Consider the following 23,965-nt stretch of genomic DNA (forward strand, 5'->3'; position numbering starts at 1 on the left):
CCAACAAGATAAGATGAAAAAAAAAAAAAAAAAAAAAACTGGCATTTCTCGTCGGTAAATATTAATATACTAATACTTTTTAGTTTTTTCCAGTTTTCACATCCGCTAGTCTGTTACACTTTCTTTCATAATAAATATGCCGAGTGCAACTCTTGAGTCTCTTGTCTGAAGTCTGAACACAAAACTAAAAGTTTCAAACTTTCTTACACACACAGAGCAAAAGCAACATGTTTCGGTCAGGAATGGACCTTTTCTACAACGCCAAGGCGGTGCGTCTCCGCAGCCACCATGACAAGTACCTTCTAGCCGATGAAGATGAAGAGTCGGTGACCCAAGATCGAAACGGGTCTTCCAAAAACGCAAGGTGGGCTGTCGAGTTTGTCGAAGGCACAGATAGCATAATCCGGCTCAAGAGTTGCTACAACAAGTACCTCACTGCCTCGAACCAGCCCTTTTTGCTTGGGATGACTGGTCGAAAAGTGATCCAAACTCTGCCTCGGAGGCTCGACTCCTCGCTCGAGTGGGAACCCGTTAAAGAAGGGTCCCAAGTCAAGCTAAAGACTCGGTATGGTAACTTCTTGAGAGCCAATGGTGGTGTACCACCTTGGAGAAACTCTATCACCCATGATATTCCTCACAGGACCGCCACTCAGGATTGGATTCTCTGGGATGTTGATATTGTCGAGATTCAAGTACAGTCTCCGAGACAGATCTCACAGCAGCCCCCATCTCAACCACTTTCACATCAGGATTCTTTGGATTTCGATCCCAATTCACCCTCTTCGGGTTCAATCAAATCAGAGAAGTTTTCTAGACAAGAGGTTTGAGATTTTTTTTTTTGATATAAAAATTGAATCTTTGTAGAAGTTATTATTAATCTTGTGTGGTTTAGTTGTAAAAGTTTTTTACTTTTTATGCTTTTTTTGCTTTGCAGTCTAGTGAATCGAATCGGAGTTCACCACCAAAAACGGAAGGGAGGACTATATACTATCATGTGGCTGAAGATAATGGTGAAGTGGATGATGAAGTTGTGGAGGGGTATTCGTTTACTTTCAAGGGCAATGGGGTTGAGGAATTGACTCGTAAATTGGAGGAAGAGACGGGTTTGGAAGGTATAATTGTGTGTACTCGAAGTCCCTTGAATGGAAATCTTTATCCCCTTCGGTTGCAGCTTCCTCCAAACAATACAACTATGCATGTTGTTTTGGTTCTAGCTTCATCAACAGGTGAGTTTTAAGTTTTAACCTTCAGTTGGTTTGGTCTTTCTTAAATTTTAAATCGATTTTGTGATAATTAGTGCATCGATGGATTAAAGGGTTAATAGATTTCTTGACTGGCTTTGAATCTTGATTTAGGTTGTGGAAGTGGTTATCGAACAGATAAATAATATGAATCTTTTTCTTTTGTATTGAGTAAATACTAAATAAGTAGAATACTCAATCAGTTTGTAGTATGCTAAGTAGGTTAGTAGACCTGTTTAGCATCACAGTACACGTTTTTGTCCCCCCTTTTTTTGTGCTAATGAGTTCTGGCTCAAATGGCAACTTTCCACACCAACAAAACAACCAAAAGAAAAGGAAAAAAGAGAAAAAAACGAAGAAACTTTCGCTGTTGAGAATGCAAGAATCATGATTCGGCATATTATAGGATGGGGTGCTAGTTGTATGATTACCTTTGCTCTGATCTGATTCCCTATGTTTTATTATCAAGCAAATGGCACTTAAAAGTGATTCAATAATAGCACAACCATGCTTTGTGAAGCTCATTGTAGAGTGATCAAAACCATGATTGTAGATTAAATATTGAATTTGAAATGCACATGTGTGCTTGGAGGGATCATTTGAGTCTCTGATTGTCCTCTTCATTACAGTCATTGGTTATCTGTTGCATACTAGGAAGATGTGGTCATAAGTGATAAGACTGTTGAAGGATACTGGGAAACTATGGATGAAGATTAAGGTTATACAAGGAATGTACAAAGATTTATAAAGGTGGAAATTAAGGATGTTAATTATAGTAAATGGTTGTTACTTAGCTGGAGCAATTATCACTCTCTGGCAAGATTGCTTTCTATATCAAATGATCATTACCATGTGATCTACTCGCATAGCTTTTGAATTTTGATAGGTACCCAAAGTTTTTTTGTTCAATCCTTATTTCTATTTTTACATTAGGAGGAGTTTTATAGATGTAGAGAGAATAACTATACAATGGAGGCTAGCAAAAGAAAGTAACCGTTAGGTGTGAAAGATATGGTTGGTTTGGAGGTTCTATCCCATTCCTCTAGAATACCTGCAATTACCAACATATTTGTAAGATCAAGAGTTTGTTGGGAGGGGCCATAGTGCTAGTATGTGGAGCTGTACTATTGGTAAGTTTGGAGGATTTCCAATGCGGTTCATCAAATGACATAAACATTATCAAAAATGTAATTTCATGAGAGTTTATTCTTACTATTTTGATCCTCTTGATTATATCAAGATATTCGATGTTGCATCTCTATTACTTTCATAATATCACTGAGATAACTATGACTTGACTTGTATTATCTAATTCTTTCATCATCACCAGCTTTAAGGGCTATAGCGAACTCTTTGTATTCTTATTTTTTATTTTTGATTGCTCATTTCCATTTCCTAGTACCTTTGTGCCTTACCTTTTCTCTCTTTGTTTTTGGTGCATCAGTGGCACAGGACTTCACAAAACAAGCGTCATGAAAAGCATCATGGGGCGCATTACAATTTTGTTCATATGAGTGCACAACTATTCTGTAAATTATGATTCATACTGCTTCATATGCCACCTCAAAGCATTCAGGAATAAATTGTCACAGGTTACACATCTTACTCTGTTGTGTTAAGTACTGGCAATCCATACAGTTAAATCGAGAAAGCTCTAAGCACATGCTCTTATTTGCCATGATGGGGAGTCACAACTCATAACGGCACTCGTGCCCCATCAATAAAGTTCCTGTTTGGTTCTTCTAGGAAGCTGATTCTGATGATACTCTGTGGTATTCATCAAAGGTTATGTTGTAAAATATATATATGCACACTCTTCTGCATTCAAGCAATGTAAGGTTTTGTGATTTTGTTTCCCCTGCTGCTTTTAGTTTCTCTTCCTAGGCTTGCTAAAATAATTCTATTGTACAATTATTAGCAGAGGTTTTTTGATCTAATATATTTGATTGTTTAGTATTAATCATGCCATCATTGGCATAAACATGTGTTCGCAAAGGTGCATGAAATTAAGGAGAAAATCTCGCTGAAGGTGTGAATAACTTCAAAAGATTTGAGTGTATGGAGAATTTGTCAGCGATCGAGAAATCCCGTAGGGTCAATGATAACTTGAAAACACGCAATGTGTCCTCATGGTCAGCTATTTGAAAATACTTGTTTTGAAAAATAAAGGTTTTTAAAATCATGTTTTGATAACATGATATTTAAAAGTGAATGAAAAGCATTCGGTAGAATCTGTGAAAAATAATGTTGCGAAAACTATAGTGTGAAGATGCTTTGCCATCTTAAGAGATGCGATTTAATATCATGTATTATTGAACCAAACAGAGTTACAGAGGTTAACAATGATACCAACTGCAGGAGAAAACAATAACTAATTCTTTCCACGTAGTGAATCTTGAATAACATAAGAATTAGCAAAAGATATAGAACACAATGATACAGTCAAATAAATCCAAAATCATGCATATATCAATCATCGCAGGAAACATCATCAATAACAAAATCTCGATTTTGCTATTGAAATACAACCACAAAATAACTTTCTTTTTTTCTCAGCAACCAAACAAAACATAAATATGATTCCAACAAGATAAGATGAAAAAAAAAAAAAAAAAGAACTTTAATCATCTAATTAAAATTTGTAGTATCTGTAATATCACTTGAATCATTTCTAACTTTTAACATTATATAAGTATATACTGTGAGTTTGGATTGCAATGAAATCCACCACGTTTGCGGCTACGTTTTAAACATGTGGGTCCCGGAGGCTGCGTTTTAAACATGGGGTCTCGTGCACGGGACCCGTAAGTACTTTTTTCAACAAATTTTTCTTTAAAACTGGGTCCTATAGTACTATTCACATATTTAAAAATTATTTTACTACAATGTTTTCAGTTTTCAGTAATAAGCAGTATCCAAACAGATCCATAGTCAATGTAATTATCTTTTAACTTTTAAGTTCTGTAGTTTTTCAATGATTTCAAATTTAACTTTATTGTCTTAGAATTTTTAAATTAAACTCTAAAGTTTAAAGATTGTTACAAATTAAATCATATGATTAACTTTGAATCAAATTGTAGACTTTCAAAAGTCATATCAATTTAAACCTTAAAATTTTCAGATTTAACTTTCAAGTTTGTTTGGCAATTTCAATTAAAATAATTTATAAATTTTAGAGTTTGATTTTAAAATACGAAATATTTATGTAGTTTTTAGTACAGACTGTAATATCATCAATCATTAAAAAGTAAGTCAAATATTCATTTATTATATTGTGAAGTTTCAATAAAAAAAAACCTTATATGAAAATAGTTTTTGCATTTTCCTATGTTTGGAAGTATAAAAAAGAATTAAAACAGTCAAAGAAAAACTATGTCTAACTTTTTTTATTTAGCTCAACATGAGATAGAATTGTTTTTATCGCTAATTTTTTCTGGAAACCAACTCTATCTCACTCCAAGCTAAATAAGGAAAGTAAAAAGATAGTTTTCTAACTCATTGTAAAGACGTTATCAAACATAGGAAAATTAAATAAGTTTCTAGAAAATATTTTTTGGAAACTAATTCATTTTCAAGAAAATGTTAATGTTGAAACAAAAAAACTTAAAGTAATATCAAGTGGAAATTACATTTTACACTCTAAACTATATTATTAATTATACTTTACACCATAAACTTCAAAATACGTAGTTGTGGGGGGAGAAAAACCCAACCCAACTTATTGGGCCCAAGGCCCTGAATGAGGAACACTCTTCGTCCGAGGAGGTGTGACCTTCAGTCAGAGGCCCACGTCAAAGGGAAATGCCTTGAGACGAGCACGTGTGCCATCCGAGGAGGTAATCATGTGCCCGAGTAGTCCAACATCCTCGGATCCGAAGAGGTTTGACCCAACACGAGCTTGGGAGGTTCAAATGATCTGTTTGACAAGTGTCTAGAGGGAGAGGAACCTCGGACACACATGAAGGTGACGAGAACAGAGAAATATCAAGGAGGCATACTTCAACAAAAAAAAAAAAAAAAAAAAAAAAGAACTTTAATCATCTAATTAAAATTTGTAGTATCTGTAATATCACTTGAATCATTTCTAACTTTTAACATTATATAAGTATATACTGTGAGTTTGGATTGCAATGAAATCCACCACGTTTGCGGCTATGTTTTAAACATGTGGGTCCCGGAGGCTGCGTTTTAAACATGGGGTCTCGTGCACGGGACCCGTAAGTACTTTTTTCAACAAATTTTTCTTTAAAACTGGGTCCTATAGTACTATTCACATATTTAAAAATTATTTTACTACAATGTTTTCAGTTTTCAGTAATAAGCAGTATCCAAACAGATCCATAGTCAATGTAATTATCTTTTAACTTTTAAGTTCTGTAGTTTTTCAATGATTTCAAATTTAACTTTATTGTCTTAGAATTTTTAAATTAAACTCTAAAGTTTAAAGATTGTTACAAATTAAATCATATGATTAACTTTGAATCAAATTGTAGACTTTCAAAAGTCATATCAATTTAAACCTTAAAATTTTCAGATTTAACTTTCAAGTTTGTTTGGCAATTTCAATTAAAATAATTTATAAATTTTAGAGTTTGATTTTAAAATACGAAATATTTATGTAGTTTTTAGTACAGACTGTAATATCATCAATCATTAAAAAGTAAGTCAAATATTCATTTATTATATTGTGAAGTTTCAATAAAAAAAAACCTTATATGAAAATAGTTTTTGCATTTTCCTATGTTTGGAAGTATAAAAAAGAATTAAAACAGTCAAAGAAAAACTATGTCTAACTTTTTTTATTTAGCTCAACATGAGATAGAATTGTTTTTATCGCTAATTTTTTCTGGAAACCAACTCTATCTCACTCCAAGCTAAATAAGGAAAGTAAAAAGATAGTTTTCTAACTCATTGTAAAGACGTTATCAAACATAGGAAAATTAAATAAGTTTCTAGAAAATATTTTTTGGAAACTAATTCATTTTCAAGAAAATGTTAATGTTGAAACAAAAAAACTTAAAGTAATATCAAGTGGAAATTACATTTTACACTCTAAACTATATTATTAATTATACTTTACACCATAAACTTCAAAATACGTAGTTATCACTTATCTTCATGAACTATTAATATACCAATACTATACTTTTCACCCAACGTCAATTCTTCTATTATCTTAGATGGAAAACTCAATCACGTGTGAATCACTTGACCTTGTGCCACTTAACCTTGTGCCACTTAAGCAAGAGTCATGCGATTCACATGTGATTAGGTTTTCTATCCAAGATAATGGCAAAATTTACTTTAGGGTGCAAAGTATAACATAAGTTATAATTTATAGTGCTAACTGTGCATTTTGTATTTTGAAAGTGTATGATGCAAAATTTAATTTAGGATATAGTTTATAGTGATAAAATGTAATTTCTCCTAATATAAACCAATTCACGGTGTCGGCAAGTCAATTTCTAAGCTTTCATGTTCTAAAAATTGTAGTTAACTCTAACATAGTTAGAGAACTAGCATTAACCGTTAAAAAAAAAAAAAAATCATATTTTAACGTATCAAAAAGTTAATTTATCTATTATAATATAAGTATATAACATTCAATGATACACTCCACCTCACCTCTCTTACTTAAAATTTCAACCACAAAATAAGAGACCTGACATGTAAGAGGAGAGAGAAAAGAAATTGGCTTGATATTTAGACAAAAGGAAAGTTTGATTGGCAATTTCAATTAAAATAATTTAAAAATTTTATAGTTTGATTTTAAAATATAAATATTTATTTAGTTTTTAGTACAAGCTGTAGTATCAAGAATCATAAAAAAAGTAAGTCAAACATTCATTTATTATATTGTTAAGTTTCAATAAATAAATAAATAAATAAACCCTTATATGAAAATAGTTTTTGCATTTTCCTATGTTCGGAAGTATAAAAAAGAATAAAAAAAGTCAAAGAAAAACTATGTCTAACTTCTTTTATTTAGCTCAGCGTGAGATATAATTGTTTTTATCACTAATTTTTTATGGAAATCAACTCTATCTCACTCCAAGCTAAATAAAGAAATTTGAAAGATAATTTTCCAACTCAATGTAAAGTCATTACCAAATATAGATAATTTAAATAATTTTCTAGAAAATAATTTTTGGAAACTAATTCATTTTCAAGAAAATGTTAATATCAAAACAAACAAGCTTAAAGTAATATAAAGTGGAAATTACACTTTTTCACTCTAAACTATATCTCCAATTACACTTTGCACCATAATTTTCAAAATAAGTGGTTATCACTTATCTTCATGAACTATTAAATATATCGATGTTAAACTTTTCACTCCAACATCAATTCTTCTATTATCTTAGAAGGAAAACTCAATCCCATGTGAATCACGACTCATTTGGGTCTTTTAACCTTGTGCCACTTACGCAAGAGTTATGCGATTCACCCATTATTAGGTTTTTTGTCCAAGATAATAGCTGACAGGACTGACGAATCCGTCTCCCAAAGACGATCTCAACAATACAGATGAGGACATTGTCAGGTGAGCCAAATGAATACCCACAACATTGACGAAAACAACTCTGCCATTCAATATGGCCAATTACACCCGAAGTGGTTACAAAGCTAGCTATATGAGCTGTTGGAATACATTGAAGCCACATTACAAAACATAAAACATTACCAAGAGGGACATTAAGGCCACCATAACTACTCCAACAGTCAAGAGCTGTAAAACATATATAAGGCCCTAACAATATCAACGCAATGTTTGAAAAATACTGAGACAATTTTACTACTATTCTGCAACTATGTTTTAACTTACAAAAAGATTTCTTTGTATTGACTTTGGCATCGGAGACGTTGTGGCAGGCACCACACCAGTGCCCATCTTTGAGGATACGTTTGTACAGGTTGGGGATCGATTCCATTTGCCCACTCTGACTGACGAACTTACGCTTCATCAGTTTGGCGCCATCTGTGGGAATGCATTTTCGTGTTTACATTCGAAAACGTAGTTTCCATCAACTTCTGTATTCAGATGGAGTCTAACCAAGATTCTGCAGCCTTGGCTTAGCAAGTCCAGGCTCTTGTAGCCACTGTTGAAGAACTTACTAGGCAAAACCAGGAAATGAAGTTACGGCTTCAACAGGAGGAGAATTGATCTAAAGACAACTTGGAAGACAAGGGAGACAGTCATAGAAGAAGCAACCATCGAAGGCCTACTACTCCAGATGAATAGAGTTCAAATCTTCTTAGAGAGATGAGGAAAGAGATGGACGAGCTAAGGAATGCCATAAAGGAGAAAACGGACCGGAGCGTTGATAGACTGGTAAGAGCCACGGATTCGCCCTTCACTGCAGCCGTCCTAGAGTGTCCAGTACCATCAAAATTTCGCTTGCCTTAATTTAAGCCATTTGATGGAGTTAAGGACCCCCAAGACCATCTTAATACCTTCAAAACGACGCTGGGTCTTCAACAGCCATCTGACGAGATATTTTGCCATTCATTCCCCACTACCCTTAAGGGAGCTGTAAGGGAATGGTTCACAAAGTTGCTAACATCGTCCATCAATAACTTCGAACAGTTGAGCAATGCCTTCTTGCGTCACTTCATCGGGGGGCAGTGTCCTAAACAGGGAGAAAAGGAAACCCTAAGATTATATGTAAAATGCTTCACTCAGAAGACCTTGGAGGTAGACGAAGCTGACGATAAGGTGCAGCTGACGACTTTCAAAGCAGGACTAAGATCCAGAGATAAGACATCTATGTTCTCTTTAAGGAACTGGATGAGCTTTGTTCTCATCTCAAGACTTAATGTCTCCTTATTTTTGTCGTCTTTGTTGCGTCTCCTTCAGCTAGTTTCATTGTTTCCAGAGTTTCCATTCTATCTTCCACCTTCTCTTCAATCGTCCATGTATGGTTCTCCTTTGCAGCCAAGACGGCTTGGTAGCATTCTCTGGCTAGGACTTGGTCTCTTTTTACCTCGCCTACACCGTTATCTATTGGGAACTTTACCTTCAGGCAATAAGTAGATGTGGCTGCTCTCCAGTTATTGAGTGTGGGCCTTCCAATAATTACATTGTATGACGAGGGGAAATCTACCACTAAGAAATCTAACTAACGAGTCAACTGCACTGGGTAGGTCCTCACTGTTACTGTCAATGTCGCTATGCCCTTGGGATAGACCATTCTCCACTAAAACTGACGAGAGGAGAATCAAATGAGCATAGTCTTCTTGGATCTAGCTTTAGTTGCTGAAAAGCAGGGAGGTATATTATGTCTGCGGAGCTGCCATTGTGCACGAGGATCATTTTGGTGTTGAACCCCTTTATAGTTAGCATTATGACCAAAGGGTCGTTGTGAGGCTGCTTCACTCCTCTGTCATCCGTCTCGTTGAAAGACATGTCCTGGTCTGTTCGTCTTTGCTTAAACGGGGGTATCATGTGGATGCTGTTCACTTGTCTCTGGCATGCTTTTTTGAGGGATTTGAATGATCCTCCCTTAAAGGGTCCCCTTACAATCATCTTTATTTCCCCAATCACATCTTGTAGAGCTGGGAGGGTTGATCTTCATTCCTGGATGGGAACTCGTGCTAACTCTTATCTCCGTCTCTGGACTTACTATACTCTCCTTTTTTTACATACTTCTGCAGTTTTCCTTTTGGAATCAGCTTTCTATCTGCCCCTTCAATTCCTGACAGTCTTCTATGTAGTGATTGTGATCCTTATGAAACTGACAGTACTTATTCTTATCACGAGCATGGGGAGATCAATGTAATGGTCTTGGCCATTTGAGGTAGTGTTCATCCTTAATCTGCGTTAGAATTTTGTCAACAGACATAACTAAAGGGGTAAACTTTACCATTCTAGGATTCTTATTGTCTTTTCTTCTGTTCCTATCACTGGTCCGAGGATCTGGGCGCTCTCGCTTCTATCCCCTACGCTCGTCATCCTTCCTCCCTTTGTCTCCTGGCTTCTCTACATCCTTTATGGCTGCTAATGTGTCTTAGTATTCATGTACTTTTGTGCGTTAGAAACATCTCTACCATCGTTTTTGGAGGATTCTTCGCTAGCGAAGCCAAAAAATCTCTGGATCTTAGTCCTGCTTTGAAAGTCGTCAGCTGCACCTTATCGTCAGCTTCGTCTACCTCCAAGGTCTTCTGAGTGAAGCATTTTACATATAATCTTAGGGTTTCCTTTTCTCCCTGTTTAGGACACTGCCCCCCGATGAAGTGACGCAAGAAGGCATTGCTCAACTGTTCGAAGTTATTGATGGACGATGTTAGCAACTTTGTGAACCATTCCCTTACAGCTCCCTTAAGGGTAGTGGGGAATGAATGGCAAAATATCTCGTCAGATGGCTGTTGAAGACCCAGCGTCGTTTTGAAGGTATTAAGATGGTCTTGGGGGTCCTTAACTCCATCAAATGGCTTAAATTAAGGCAAGCGAAATTTTGATGGTACTGGACACTCTAGGACGGCTGCAGTGAAGGGCGAATCCGTGGCTCTTACCAGTCTATCAACGCTCCGGTCCGTTTTCTCCTTTATGGCATTCCTTAGCTCGTCCATCTCTTTCCTCATCTCTCTAAGAAGATTTGAACTCTATTCATCTGGAGTAGTAGGCCTTCGATGGTTGCTTCTTCTATGACTGTCTCCCTTGTCTTCCAAGTTGTCTTTAGATCAATTCTCCTCCTGTTGAAGCCGTAACTTCATTTCCTGGTTTTGCCTAGTAAGTTCTTCAACAGTGGCTACAAGAGCCTGGACTTGCTAAGCCAAGGCTGCAGAATCTTGGTTAGACTCCATCTGAATACAGAAGTTGATGGAAACTACGTTTTCGAATGTAAACACGAAAATGCATTCCCACAGATGGCGCCAAACTGATGAAGCGTAAGTTCGTCAGTCAGAGTGGGCAAATGGAATCGATCCCCAACCTGTACAAACGTATCCTCAAAGATGGGCACCGGTGTGGTGCCTGCCACAACGTCTCCGATGCCAAAGTCAATACAAAGAAATCTTTTTGTAAGTTAAAACATAGTTGCAGAATAGTAGTAAAATTGTCTCAGTATTTTTCAAACATTGCGTTGATATTGTTAGGGCCTTATATATGTTTTACAGCTCTTGACTGTTGGAGTAGTTATGGTGGCCTTAATGTCCCTCTTGGTAATGTTTTATGTTTTGTAATGTGGCTTCAATGTATTCCAACAGCTCATATAGCTAGCTTTGTAACCACTTCGGGTGTAATTGGCCATATTGAATGGCAGAGTTGTTTTCGTCAGTGTTGTGGGTATTCATTTGGCTCACCTGACAATGTCCTCATCTGTATTGTTGAGATCGTCTTTGGGAGACGGATTCGTCAGTCCTGTCAGCTATTATCTTGGACAAAAAACCTAATAATGGGTGAATCGCATAACTCTTGCTTAAGTGGCACAAGGTTAAAAGACCCAAATGAGTCGTGATTCACATGTGATTGAGTTTTCCTTCTAAGATAATAGAAGAATTGATGTTGGAGTGAAAAGTTTAACATCGATATATTTAATAGTTCATGAAGATAAGTGATAACCACTTATTTTGAAAATTATGGTGCAAAGTGTAATTGGAGATATAGTTTAGAGTGAAAAAGTGTAATCTCCACTTTATATTACTTTAAGCTTGTTTGTTTTGATATTAACATTTTCTTGAAAATGAATTAGTTTCCAAAAATTATTTTCTAGAAAATTATTTAAATTATCTATATTTGGTAATGACTTTACATTGAGTTGGAAAATTATCTTTTAAATTTCTTTATTTAGCTTGGAGTGAGATAGAGTTGATTTCCATAAAAAATTAGTGATAAAAACAATTATATCTCACGCTGAGCTAAATAAAAGAAGTTAGACATAGTTTTTCTTTGACTTTTTTTATTCTTTTTTATACTTCCGAACATAGGAAAATGCAAAAACTATTTTCATATAAGGGTTTATTTATTTATTTATTTATTGAAACTTAACAATATAATAAATGAATGTTTGACTTACTTTTTTTATGATTCTTGATACTACAGCTTGTACTAAAAACTAAATAAATATTTATATTTTAAAATCAAACTATAAAATTTTTAAATTATTTTAATTGAAATTGCCAATCAAACTTTCCTTTTGTCTAAATATCAAGCCAATTTCTTTTCTCTCTCCTCTTACATGTCAGGTCTCTTATTTTGTGGTTGAAATTTTAAGTAAGAGAGGTGAGGTGGAGTGTATCGTCGAATGTTATATACTTATATTATAATAGATAAATTAACTTTTTGATACGTTAAAATATGATTTTTTTTTTTTTTTAACGGTTAATGCTAGTTCTCTAACTATGTTAGAGTTAACTACAATTTTTAGAACATGAAAGCTTAGAAATTGACTTGCCGACACCGTGAATTGGTTTATATTAGGAGAAATTACATTTTATCACTATAAACTATATCCTAAATTAAATTTTGCATCATACACTTTCAAAATACAAAATGCACAGTTAGCACTATAAATTATAACTTATGTTATACTTTGCACCCTAAAGTAAATTTTGCCATTATCTTGGATAGAAAACCTAATCACATGTGAATCGCATGACTCTTGCTTAAGTGGCACAAGGTTAAGTGGCACAAGGTCAAGTGATTCACACGTGATTGAGTTTTCCATCTAAGATAATAGAAGAATTGACGTTGGGTGAAAAGTATAGTATTGGTATATTAATAGTTCATGAAGATAAGTGATAACTACTGTAGGGTCAGTTTTTGCGGCCCATGCCCAAGGAAGTATGGATTAGGAGCCCACCGAGCCCAAAACAATAAATTTTGTAGAGAATGGGTGAAAGGGCTAGGCTAATAATGAAAATAACAATACTAAACAGCAACCACAATGGGAGGATTTGAATTAATGTGTTCTTGGACTAATATGAGTGCTCTGTCCGAAGAGATGCTTTTCATTGATAGTCTAGGGTTACAATTCCTGGAGCTACANCGAGTTTAAATTAAAGCCCCAAAATCAACGGCCATTTACCATTGTTTTTACACCGAAAAGCCCATAAACGCTGGGCTAAAAATACTATTCCTAGGATAGATTAAAAGGAAATTGTTTTGAAATTAGATTTACAAGAAGCCCAAAAAACGTAACAGGCAACAACCAAAAAAAAAAAAATTCTTAAGTAACAGATTCAGGCACTAGCAACTGTAGGGGTGTCTCCAACAGGGGCAACGTCGGCAGGAGCATTCTTGTGGACATCACCTTCAGGAACAAAGGATTGGGCAGCCTTGTCAATAAAAATTTCCTTGTCCACCTCTTCTAGGTCCAGGCTCTCCATATCAACCCCAGTGGGATGCTTGGCCAGATACCTCCTAAGAAGCTCAAAACCTTTGAAGTACCAGCTGAAGAGCACTGTGTTGTACTCGTTAGTAGTTTGGAAGGCTTGAACTAATCTAGTAGCAATCGTCTTGAGTGACTCCTTGGCGCTTAAAAGTTGCTCGTCCTTCTCCAGGGTCAGCTGACGTTCAACTCTAAGGTCGTCACTCAGGGTCTTGACTTTCTCCTTTAAAGTGGTGGCCTCGTCCATAGAATCAATAAGATTTTTCTTCAGCTTAGAATTCTCTTTTTCCAAAGCCTCCATTCGAGATGTGACAGATGCTACCTTGGCCCCTTGGGTGATATACTCGGGGGTAATGTGAAGACTTTCCCCCAACACCTGAAGAGAAATTGAAGATCATCAATAGGCCGAAAAAGAAACGAAGACTAAAAGCCCCACGAATAATTTACCTAAACAAGTTTATGGACATGGCGAGCAGCAACGTCATTGAAGGGCATGCCTGAGAAAACCTTCAAATCCTCTGTAGTGACGACCCCATGAGCTCTGTCCACGGCCAACCTCTCGTCATCCCAAATAGTGGACGAGCCCGAACCAATTTTCTCTTTCTCTTTATCAAACATACATTGCCTTTTTGAGGCAAGAGAAGGAAGCTCTTCAATCGAAGTAGAAGGAGAAGTTGTCCTCATCGTCCTGGTTCCGAAGACAATAGGAGTAAAAGAAGCAGCCGAGTTGACAGAGGGACCCTTCCTAGTGACGCGCACTGTCCTCTTCCCTATATTTGACAAAGCTCATCTTTCTTTGCCCTCATCTTAGCATACATATCTTTGTTGAATTTGGTCGTCATTTATGCAAAAGTGAACCACATAAAAAAAAAAAACAGTACACATTAAAATCAGTATTGACAAACCAAACACTTACTCTTCTTTCCTTCGATATCAATGTTGCGCAAGACGAAGGAAGAAAGGTCAGGTTCGAGATTGTAGAAGGCAAGGGTATGCGGGTCTACATGATCGTCCTAACTTTCAATTGTCTTGGTGTATTCTATCGCCTGCTCAACACGCTCTTTATGCCTGCTTTGAGCTTAGGCCTTCTCTTGACTGCAAGAAACAAAGGAGTCAATAACGATAATGTCACAATGCAACAAAACTAAAGGGACAGGAAGAAATACTGACGCACCTAAAGTCGGGGTTCCCCGCCGACGAAGCAACCTCGAGACATCACCCCAATCCCGGCCAGAGGGAGTCTCAAAATCATCCCCGGACACAAAGAAAAATCTTGATTTCCAGTACCTGAAGGACGAAGGTAAACCCCTGACTATCCTAGTTCTCCTCTCCCAGGGTACCAACTCATAATATCCATATTCTTTAGATTCTTTCAAGCGATATAGATAGACGAGTTCACCAACCTTAATCATGTCCCAATTGGCAGCCAACCACATCTTCATACAATTAACCAGTATCCTCCAAGAATTGGGCATAAGTTGCCTTGGAGCAATACCAAAGTAACCTAAAAACTCCATCAGGAACGGATGGACGGGGAACCTATGCCCACAAGTTAAAGCAGCCTCATAGAAGCATACTTCACCAGGGAAAAAATGGCAAGCCCTATCCTCGTCACTGGGCAGACAAACACGGACTCTCTCTAGAAATTGAAACCTAGCCTTAAATCTACCCATAGTGTCAGCGTCTAGCCCACATGTTTCCTCGAGGGAGTAAAAAGCCCTAACCACTTGGGGAGAAGAGACGGCTGTATCTACTTTTGCTGGGCCACCATTAGACGATAACCCAGTCTCGAGTTCACTCGATCTAGCTTCAGACATCGCCTTTCCCTCTCTCACCAAACCTTCAAACCAATCAATTGACTGACGCAACAGAGGCAACAACTTGGCTAGTGCCACACTCAGAGTATTTCCCTCAAAAACAAAATCCTCCAGATTAGGAAAAACACCCAAAGACCCTCCTATACGCGCGAAAAGGAAGGAAATTGAGGGGCAACCTATCCTAACCTCAAAGCTACTAAATATGAAATAAATAAAAAAACGCAAAGGAAAACAATACGAGCTACATCCCCAGAAAAATCAACAACAAACAAAAAAGCAGTAGAAGGAAAGAAATCAGAAACTGTATTGCAACAAAAAAGGGGAAAACAGGAAAAAGAAGAGAAAAGTACCTTAAAAATGGAGGACCAAGAAAACACCACCGCGCAAGCGCACCAGTTTGAAGAAGAATCGCAGAGTGAGATTAGCGAAGAAAATGCTCAGAACAATGATTGGGAGTTTTTGAGAAAAGTGAAAATGAAAAATGGGAAGAAGAGAAGTCTAAAACTAAGGCTCAAAAAACTAAAAACCAGCGGGAAACCCAATAGTCCCATAAATTGGAGCATTAACCCCACAGTCAGAATATGCCACGTAGGCCACTACTTGTGAAGCGTCGCCACTATGCATTTAAAACGGAGCAAAACCCCAAGAGTCATTTACAGCCCATAACCTTTCATATTCTATGGTCGTCATGACACATCATGACGACCACAGAATCGGGGGGCAACTAACGGGACTGACGAATCCATCTCCCAGAGACAATCTCAACAATATAGACGAGGACATTGTCAGGCGAGCCAAATGAATACCCACGACATTGACGAAAACAACTCTGCCATTCAATACGGCCAATTACACCCGAAGCGGTTACAGAGCCAGCTGTATGAGCCGTTGGAATACATTGAAGCCACATTACAAAACATAAAACGTTACCAAGAGGGACATTAAGGCCACCATAACTACTCCAACGGTCAAGAGCTGCAAAAACATATATAAGGCCCTCACAATATCAACACAATGTATGAAAAATACTGAGACAATTTTACTACTATTCTGCAACTCTATTTTAACTTACAAAAGGATTTCTTTGTATTGACTTTGGCATTGAAGACGTTGTGGAAGGTACCACACTGGTGGCTATCTTTGAGGATACATTTGTATAGGCTGGGGATCGATTCCATTTGCCCACTTTGACTGACGAACTTACGCTTCATCAATAGCAAAATTTATGTAAGGGTGCAAAGTATGACACAAGTTATAATTTATGGTGCTAATCATGAATTTTGCATTTTAAAAGTGTATGGTACAAAATTTAATTTAGAATATAGTTTATAATAGTAAAATATAATTTCTCATTATATAAACCAATTCACGACGTCGGCAAGTCAATTTCTAAGCCTTCATATTCTAAAAATTGTAGTCAACTACTTTAGCAGTTAGATAATTAGCATTAGTTGCTTTAAAAAAATTATATTTTAACATATCAAAAAGTTAATTTATCCAACATAATATAATATTCGACGATAAACTCCACCTCACCTCTCTTACTTTAATTTTCAACCACAAAATGAGAGAACTGACATGTAAGAGGAGAGAGAAAAAGAATATTGCCGTCATGTTTTAGGATTTAGCTACCAGCGATCTTTTTAAATAGAACGTACGAGTTGCACAACAGCTCAAATTCATCATTCACTTTACCATTCTCTTCAGTCCGATCATTCACATGCATGGGGATTAAAACATTTCTTGTCTAAACTCTGAAAATTCCAACAACAAAGTATTTTGCTGAGAGTAATGAACCTCTTCCGCAACGCCAAAGCGGTCCGCCTCCGTAGTCACCATGACAAGTACCTTGTAGCCAAGGAAGACCAAGTGTCCGTGACCCAAGAGCGAAACGGATCCTCCACCTCCAGCAAGAGAGCCTGGTGGACCGTCGAGTTTGTCAAAGGCACACAGTCCATAATCCGACTCAAGAGCTGTTACAACCAGGGACATAGCCAGGAATAAATACATGGGGGGGCCGAGTTGTAACATAAATATACTAAATATAATTCTTAAGTCTATTGGATACAAAATTATCAACTGTCAAATATCATCATATACTTGAACATGTTGGGAATTCAACCGAAATTCCAAACCTGTGAAAAACAAAAAAATAGAGAAAACAAAACGCCAAAAGAAAAACAATCACACGCACAAGACAGTATTTACGTGGTTCGGCAATTTGCCTACGTCCACGGAGTTGCAGGGATTTCACTATTATAAAAAAAAATTACAATGTGCGGCTACAGGGTTTTTCTTTCTCAAAAACAACAACAAGACAAAACCCTAATCACAAAAAAAGGCTTTTATATCCTGCGCACAAGATTCACAATGGGCTACAAAACGGGCCAAAAAAATTTTGTCTGCCCAAGCCTCCGCTCCATGGACTAAGCCTCAGTAAATCTCCCATTAAAAACCACGCAACATTATTCAAGTCAGGTCGGGTCATCAACAGAATCAAATCATGCCTGACGACGATTTTTCATGGAATAAAATTCATCCATTATCATCTCCATAGTGAAATTCCCTGCAATTTCCTTCTCTATATAAACTATCATATTATCTGCCAAAAACTCATCCTCCATTCTATTGCGAAGTCTTGTTTTTAATAACTTCATAGCTGAGAAAGGGATTTAAAGCTGAACTAAGAATGACAAGTTCCGTTGTTAGCTCACAAAATCTACTTTTCATTCTTGCAATTGGAAGTCTATTGCAACTGTAAATATGGAAATTCTAAAATGATGTTCCATTGTTAAATCTTCATCTTGACGACGATATCTACCTCGACCTTTAGTGTAACGAGCATTCATATCAGGAATATCAATTTCATGTTGCTCACAAAATGCTATAACACTAGCAAGTAAAGGCTCCCATCCATCATCTCTCAACTTTTGAATAAGTGATTTTGTAGTTGAAACTAAATGCATGGCATTTAAAAGGTCTTGAGAACGTTGTTGCAAAGCTTGACAAAGAACATTAGTAATTCCCATTATCTCTTTCATCAAATGCAAGATTAAAATAAATTCAAATGATGTTAATACCTGATAAGCTCCCTCGGCATCACCGCGTTGTTTATAGTTAGCCCCTTCCTCAGAGATAGTGTTGATAACTTTGCAAGTAGCATCAAACATGTTAATCAAACTACAAATAGATTGAAAATGAGATCCCCACCTAGTATCTCCAGCTCGTTGCAAAGTACCAATCTGGTTTGCACCTCTTCCAGTCTCAATTTCATTAGAAGCAATCATATTCTCAACTTGTTCTGCTTGAGCATGTTGCAATTCATCATTACGCTTACTAGAACCAACAACAATATTGATAATATTAACCAAATGATCAAAGAACTGATGAACATCTTTTACTTCTCTAGATGCTGTAACTAGAGCTAATTGCAACCTATGAGCCATACAGTGTACATAATAAGCATATGGGCACTCTTTAAGAAAAAGAGCTTGTAATCCATTCCATTCACCACGCATGTTACTAGCCCCATCATATCCTTGACCTCGAATATTTTCAATGTGGAGGTTGTAATGAGAAAGGACAGCACATATCTCATTCTTTAAAGTCAATGCAGTAGTGTCTCTAACATGCACAACATGAAAGAAACGCTCTTTAATGAAACCTTCTTTATCAACAAACCTCAAAATGATGGCCATTTGCTCTCTCTTCACTCATCCCGAGCTTCATCAACAAGAATGCAAAATTTTGCATCCCCAATTTCTTCACGAATAGCATTTCGCACATTACTAGCAAGAATATGCAAAATCTCCTTTTGAATTGTGGGTGATGTATATTTGGCATTTCCTGGTGCATTTTCCAAGACAACACTAGCTACTTTGTCATTGAAATTGATGTGAATTTTATCAATTCAATAAAATTACCTCTATTTTTTGAATCAAGGCTTTCATCATGACCTCTAAAAGCACAAGCTTGGAATGCTAGCCATCGAGCACACTCTACTGAGGTTTTGAGCCGCAATCGATTATTCTCTAATTCTTTTGATGTTTGTTTCTCAATCAGCTTGTCAATATGCCGTGAATGATTCTTTAAATCCTCGCAACATTTCATAGCAATTTTATGTGGGGAGTTTGGTTCTTTTCCTTCATGACGAATTAAAGGACAATTCATTCCATCTTTCACCTTTTTCCAATTATTAAAACCTCGTGAAATGAATACATCTGATCCGGGACGACCTATTGGTTTCTTACTAAAAAGGTAGCAAGGTAGACAATATATCGCATCCATTGAAGGTGAGTATTCCAACCAATCTTTATGTGAGCCAAACCATGAAGGTTGAAATCGACGACGATGAGTATCATCACTGTATGGATAGTTTATATTTTCAGGTTGATATGGACCTTCTTTGAGATAAGCTCGTCGGATTTCATCTTGTTGGTTGATAGGAAATTCACATATTTGTTTACGTGATCCTGGATCACGATCTATCTCTTCAAATTGAAGTTTTGGACATTTGGAGGGGTGTTCATCAGGTATTGAAGTATTAAGATTTGTTTCTACAGCCACAGGTGTCCTAATTTCTGAATTGCTAGCATCTTTTTTCTTAAAGAATGCATCAATTGTTTTTCGTTTGCTCATAATTCTTTTAGCTTTAAGAATATGACTCAAAAATTAACCTGAAAAGAATTTTTAAAAAAAATTAATTAGAAATTTTTACTTAGTTATATGAATGTTATTCATACTCAAGAAAAAAACAAAATTTTCACTATAATTTAAACAGTCGGCCCATTTTTAATACAACTTTAATTAATAATAACCCCTCAAACAAAAACAAAAATAATTTAATTAATTTGTCTTTTATAATATATTGGTTAATTTAATTATATAGGTTTAATTATTATTGTTTAGTTTTAATTTAATTTTCACTATAGCTTTATTATATATTATATATATTGGTTAATTTAATTACATTGCTTTAATTATTATGCTGCACCCTTTAAACAATCGGCCATTTTTAATACAACTTTAATTAATAATAACCCTCAAACAAAAACAAAAATAATTTAATTAATTTGTCTTTTATAATATATTGGTTAATTTAATTATATAGGTTTAATTATTATTGTTTAGTTTTAATTTAATTTTCACTATAGCTTTAATTATATAACTTTTATTATATATTGGTTAATTTAATTACATTGCTTTGATTATTATGCTGCACCCGGCTCCATGTGCCCATATCCCATCTATCCCCTCCCCACCCCACTTAACAGCCAACAGAAAAACACAAAATGCGCCCCAATCACAATAGCTAGCTGCAATCAAAAATTTCGCAATGCCAATCACAAATTATAACACACGTCACACTAAATGACAATTAATATTTCACCAAACAGACAAACACAACCCACTGAGTCACTGGCTAAAAACAAAAGGGAATAAGATAATGCCAAATTAAAAAAAAAAGACAAAAACACTAAAACAAGTAAAAAGCAAACCCAGCCAATGAGCCAATCAGATGCTCACAATTCAAAAGAGAGAGACACTTACCGACATTTGAGAATCATCAGCTTAAATAAAGAATAAGGAGACTTTCATAATTCATAAATATTAATTTCATTTTGTTTCCTTCAGTGAGATAAAGAGAGAGAGACTGAGAGAGGGTTTGAGAGAAAAACCTTGAGGGAGGGCGCCGGACCGCCGGAGGCTGGAGCGGAGGGAGCAAATGCCAAAGAGCACGGAGCACCGCTGCACTGGAGCAGAGGCAGCACGATCTGTAATCTCCGATGAGGCAGTGACCGTCACCGCTACGATCTGCGAAAAAATGGGTTTCAAATTTCAGTGAGATAAAGAGAGAGAGACTGAGAGAGTCAGAGAGCAAAAGTGAGAAATACCTTGAGGGAGGGGCGGAGCCGCGGAGGGAGCACCGTCGGCGACGATCTCCGATCTCCGATCTACGTTCTACGATCTGCGATGAGAGGCGACCGGGCGAGCAACGACGACAACGAGCTAGCTGCGGCGACGACGACGGCGACGTGACCGTGGGACGGTGGGTTACTGGGTTTGGTTTGCTAGGGACCTGGGGTTTGGTGTTGGTTTGTGTATTGGGTTTTTTTTTTTTTTTGGATATGTTACCTCTGTTTTGCGTTTTGATTTGCTGGAGTATGATGTGTTTTAGTATTGGATTTGGGGCTTGATTTCTCTGCCACTGCCAGCGACGTGATGGATTGCAATTCTGCCAGCGGCGACGTGATGCTCTGTACTTTTTTTTTTTTTTTTTCTTTTTGGGTTGAGAATCCGTGGGCAGTGGGCTTGCCGTGAGCGAGCTTGGGCTCGCCGTGGGCTTGGCTTGCCGTGGGCTTTGTTACATTTTTTATTTTCGGATTTTAGTTCAAATTTGCTTTGGGCTTTTTTTTTTTTTTTTTTTTTTTTTTTTCTCCTTGAAAGTAGAACAGATATATATATATATATATATATATTTTTTTTTTAATTTGAGGTGCTCCTAATTGTTGATTGGGGCTGGGAAAATGGGTGAGAAATTGGTAGGGGGGGCCGGCTGGTTCATGTTGGGGGGGCCAATTTATTTTTTCTTCCTACTCTAATGGGAAATTTTTTTTTTTTTTTGCAGGGGCCTCGGCCCCCTCAAGCCACTATGTGGCTCCGCCCCTGCTTACAAATATGGAGAAGAAAGCCATTGAAGAGACCATCAAAAGCAGCGCCTCACTTGTGTTGCTCTGACAGTGGGTCCAGGTTGTGGGTTTAATTACGAAAATGTAATTGAAAACTAAGTTTTGGAAACTGAAAACACTTAAAATATGTTTTCAGTTTCCATAACTCATTACTCAAGAATCAAAGAATTAAATTATGAAAACAATAACTAGAAACAAAAGCCAAGCAAGCCTCTTAGCCATGAGTCCCACAATTTTTGAGTTATTGGTGATGGAAACAGAGTTATAAATTATGGAAACAGTAAATCCAAACAACCCCATCAACTATGACTTGACTTGTATTATCTAATTCTTTCATCTTCACCAGCTATAAGGGCTATAGCGAACTCTTTGTATTCTTATTTTTTATTTTTGATTGCTCATTTCCATTTCTTAATACCTTTTTGCCTTACCTTTTCTCTTTTAGTTTTTGGTGCAGTGGCACAGGACTTCACAAAACGAGCGTCATGAAAAGCATCATGGGGCGCATTACAATTTTGTTCATATGAGTGCACAACTTAGACAACTATTCTGTAAATTATGATTCATGCTGCTTCATATGCCACCTCAAAGCTTTCAGGAATAAATTGTCACAGGTTACACATCTTACTCTGTTTTGTTAAGTACTGGCAATCCATACAGTTAAATTGAGAAAGCTCTAAGCACATGCTCTTATTTGCCATGATGGGGAGTCATAACGGAACTCGTGCCCCATCAATAAAGTTCCTGTTTGGTTCTTCTAGGAAAGCTGATTCTGATGACACTCCTGTGGTATTCATCAAAGGTTATGTTGTAAAATATATATATATATATATATATGCGCACTCTTCTGCATTCAAGCAATGTAAGGTTTTGTGATTTTGTTTCCCCTGCTGCTTTTAGTTTCTCTTCCTAGGCTTGCTAAAATAATTCTATTGTACAATTATTAGCAGAGGTTTTTTGATCTAATATATTTGATGGTTTAGTATTAATCATGTCATTATTGGTATAAACAAGTGTTTCACGAAGGTGCATGAAATTAAGGAGAAAATCTCGCTGAAGGTGTGAACAACTTCAAAAGATTTGAGTGTATGGAGAATTTGTCAGCGATTGAGAAAGCCCGTAGGGTCAAATGATAACTTGAAAACACGCAATGTGTCCTCATGGTCAGCTATTTGAAAATACTTGTTTTGGAAAATAAATTTGTATTTGTTACTGTTGTTTAAACAACAGTTTTTAATGTTTAAACGTATTTCTACATATTTTTTCACTCATATGTATTTCCACAAAACATCAACAACGTTACTAGAAATCTCTTACCAAACGGGCTCAAGATTTTTAAAATCATGTTTCGATGACATGATATTTAAAAGTGAATGAAAAGCATTTGGTAGAATTAGAATCTGTGAAAAATAATGTTGCGAAAACTATTGTGTGAAGATGCTTCTGCTTTAAGAATGGTAATTTAAAAAGAGCCATCCTATAAGAGATGCGATTTAATATCATACTTTTTTCCCAAATTCACTCCAGAACCAAACAAGTTACAGAGGTTAACAATGATACCAACTGCATAAGAAAACAATAACTAATTCTTTCCACGTATTGAATCTTGAATAACATAAGAATTAGCAAAAGATATAGAACACAATAATACAATCAAATAAATCGAAAATCATGCATATATCAATCATCGTAGAAAACGTCATCAATAACAAAATCCTCGATTTGGCTATAGAAATACAATCACAAAATAACTCTCCTTATTCTTAGCAACCAAACAAAACATAAATATGATTCCAACAAGATAAGATAGGAAAAAAATGAACTTTAATCATCTAGTAAAAATATGTAGTATCTCTAATATCACTCGAATCATTTCTAACTTTAGCACT

At 36.2% G+C, this 23,965-nt stretch overlaps 1 protein-coding gene across 2 annotated transcripts; it reads left to right on the forward strand.

Annotated features, from left to right (window-relative positions):
- Positions 1–99: 99 nt before the first annotated feature.
- LOC112031550 (uncharacterized) lies at positions 100–23,044 on the forward strand. Of its 2 annotated transcripts, none has more exons than XM_065763999.1 (3): positions 100–821; positions 935–1,226; positions 22,534–23,044. In XM_065763999.1, the coding sequence occupies exons 1-3, from the start codon at positions 228–230 to the stop codon at positions 22,563–22,565; spliced, it is 918 nt and encodes a 305-aa protein (XP_065620071.1). In that variant the 5' UTR covers positions 100–227; the 3' UTR covers positions 22,566–23,044. The 2 variants fall into 2 exon arrangements, with proteins under 2 accessions (XP_065620071.1, XP_023920006.1); XM_024064238.2 differs by lacking the exon at positions 22,534–23,044 and adding an exon at positions 2,686–3,201 and having other exon boundaries at positions 103–821.
- The last annotated feature ends 921 nt before the right edge of the window (positions 23,045–23,965 follow it).

This window comes from Quercus suber, unplaced genomic scaffold (assembly GCF_002906115.3).
Source record: "Quercus suber isolate HL8 unplaced genomic scaffold, Cork oak 2.0 scaffold_536, whole genome shotgun sequence".
Lineage (NCBI taxonomy): Eukaryota > Viridiplantae > Streptophyta > Magnoliopsida > Fagales > Fagaceae > Quercus > Quercus suber.

Excerpts from the sequence above, each read along its gene's own strand:
- LOC112031550 (XM_065763999.1), top strand. The coding sequence starts at position 228 with ATGTTTCGGTCAGGAATGGACCTTTTCTACAACGCCAAGGCGGTGCGT. Across the intron at positions 822-934 it reads AGAAGTTTTCTAGACAAGAG|TCTAGTGAATCGAATCGGAG; the intron begins GTTTGAGATTTT and ends TTTGCTTTGCAG. Across the intron at positions 1,227-22,533 it reads GGTTCTAGCTTCATCAACAG|TGGCACAGGACTTCACAAAA; the intron begins GTGAGTTTTAAG and ends TTTTTGGTGCAG.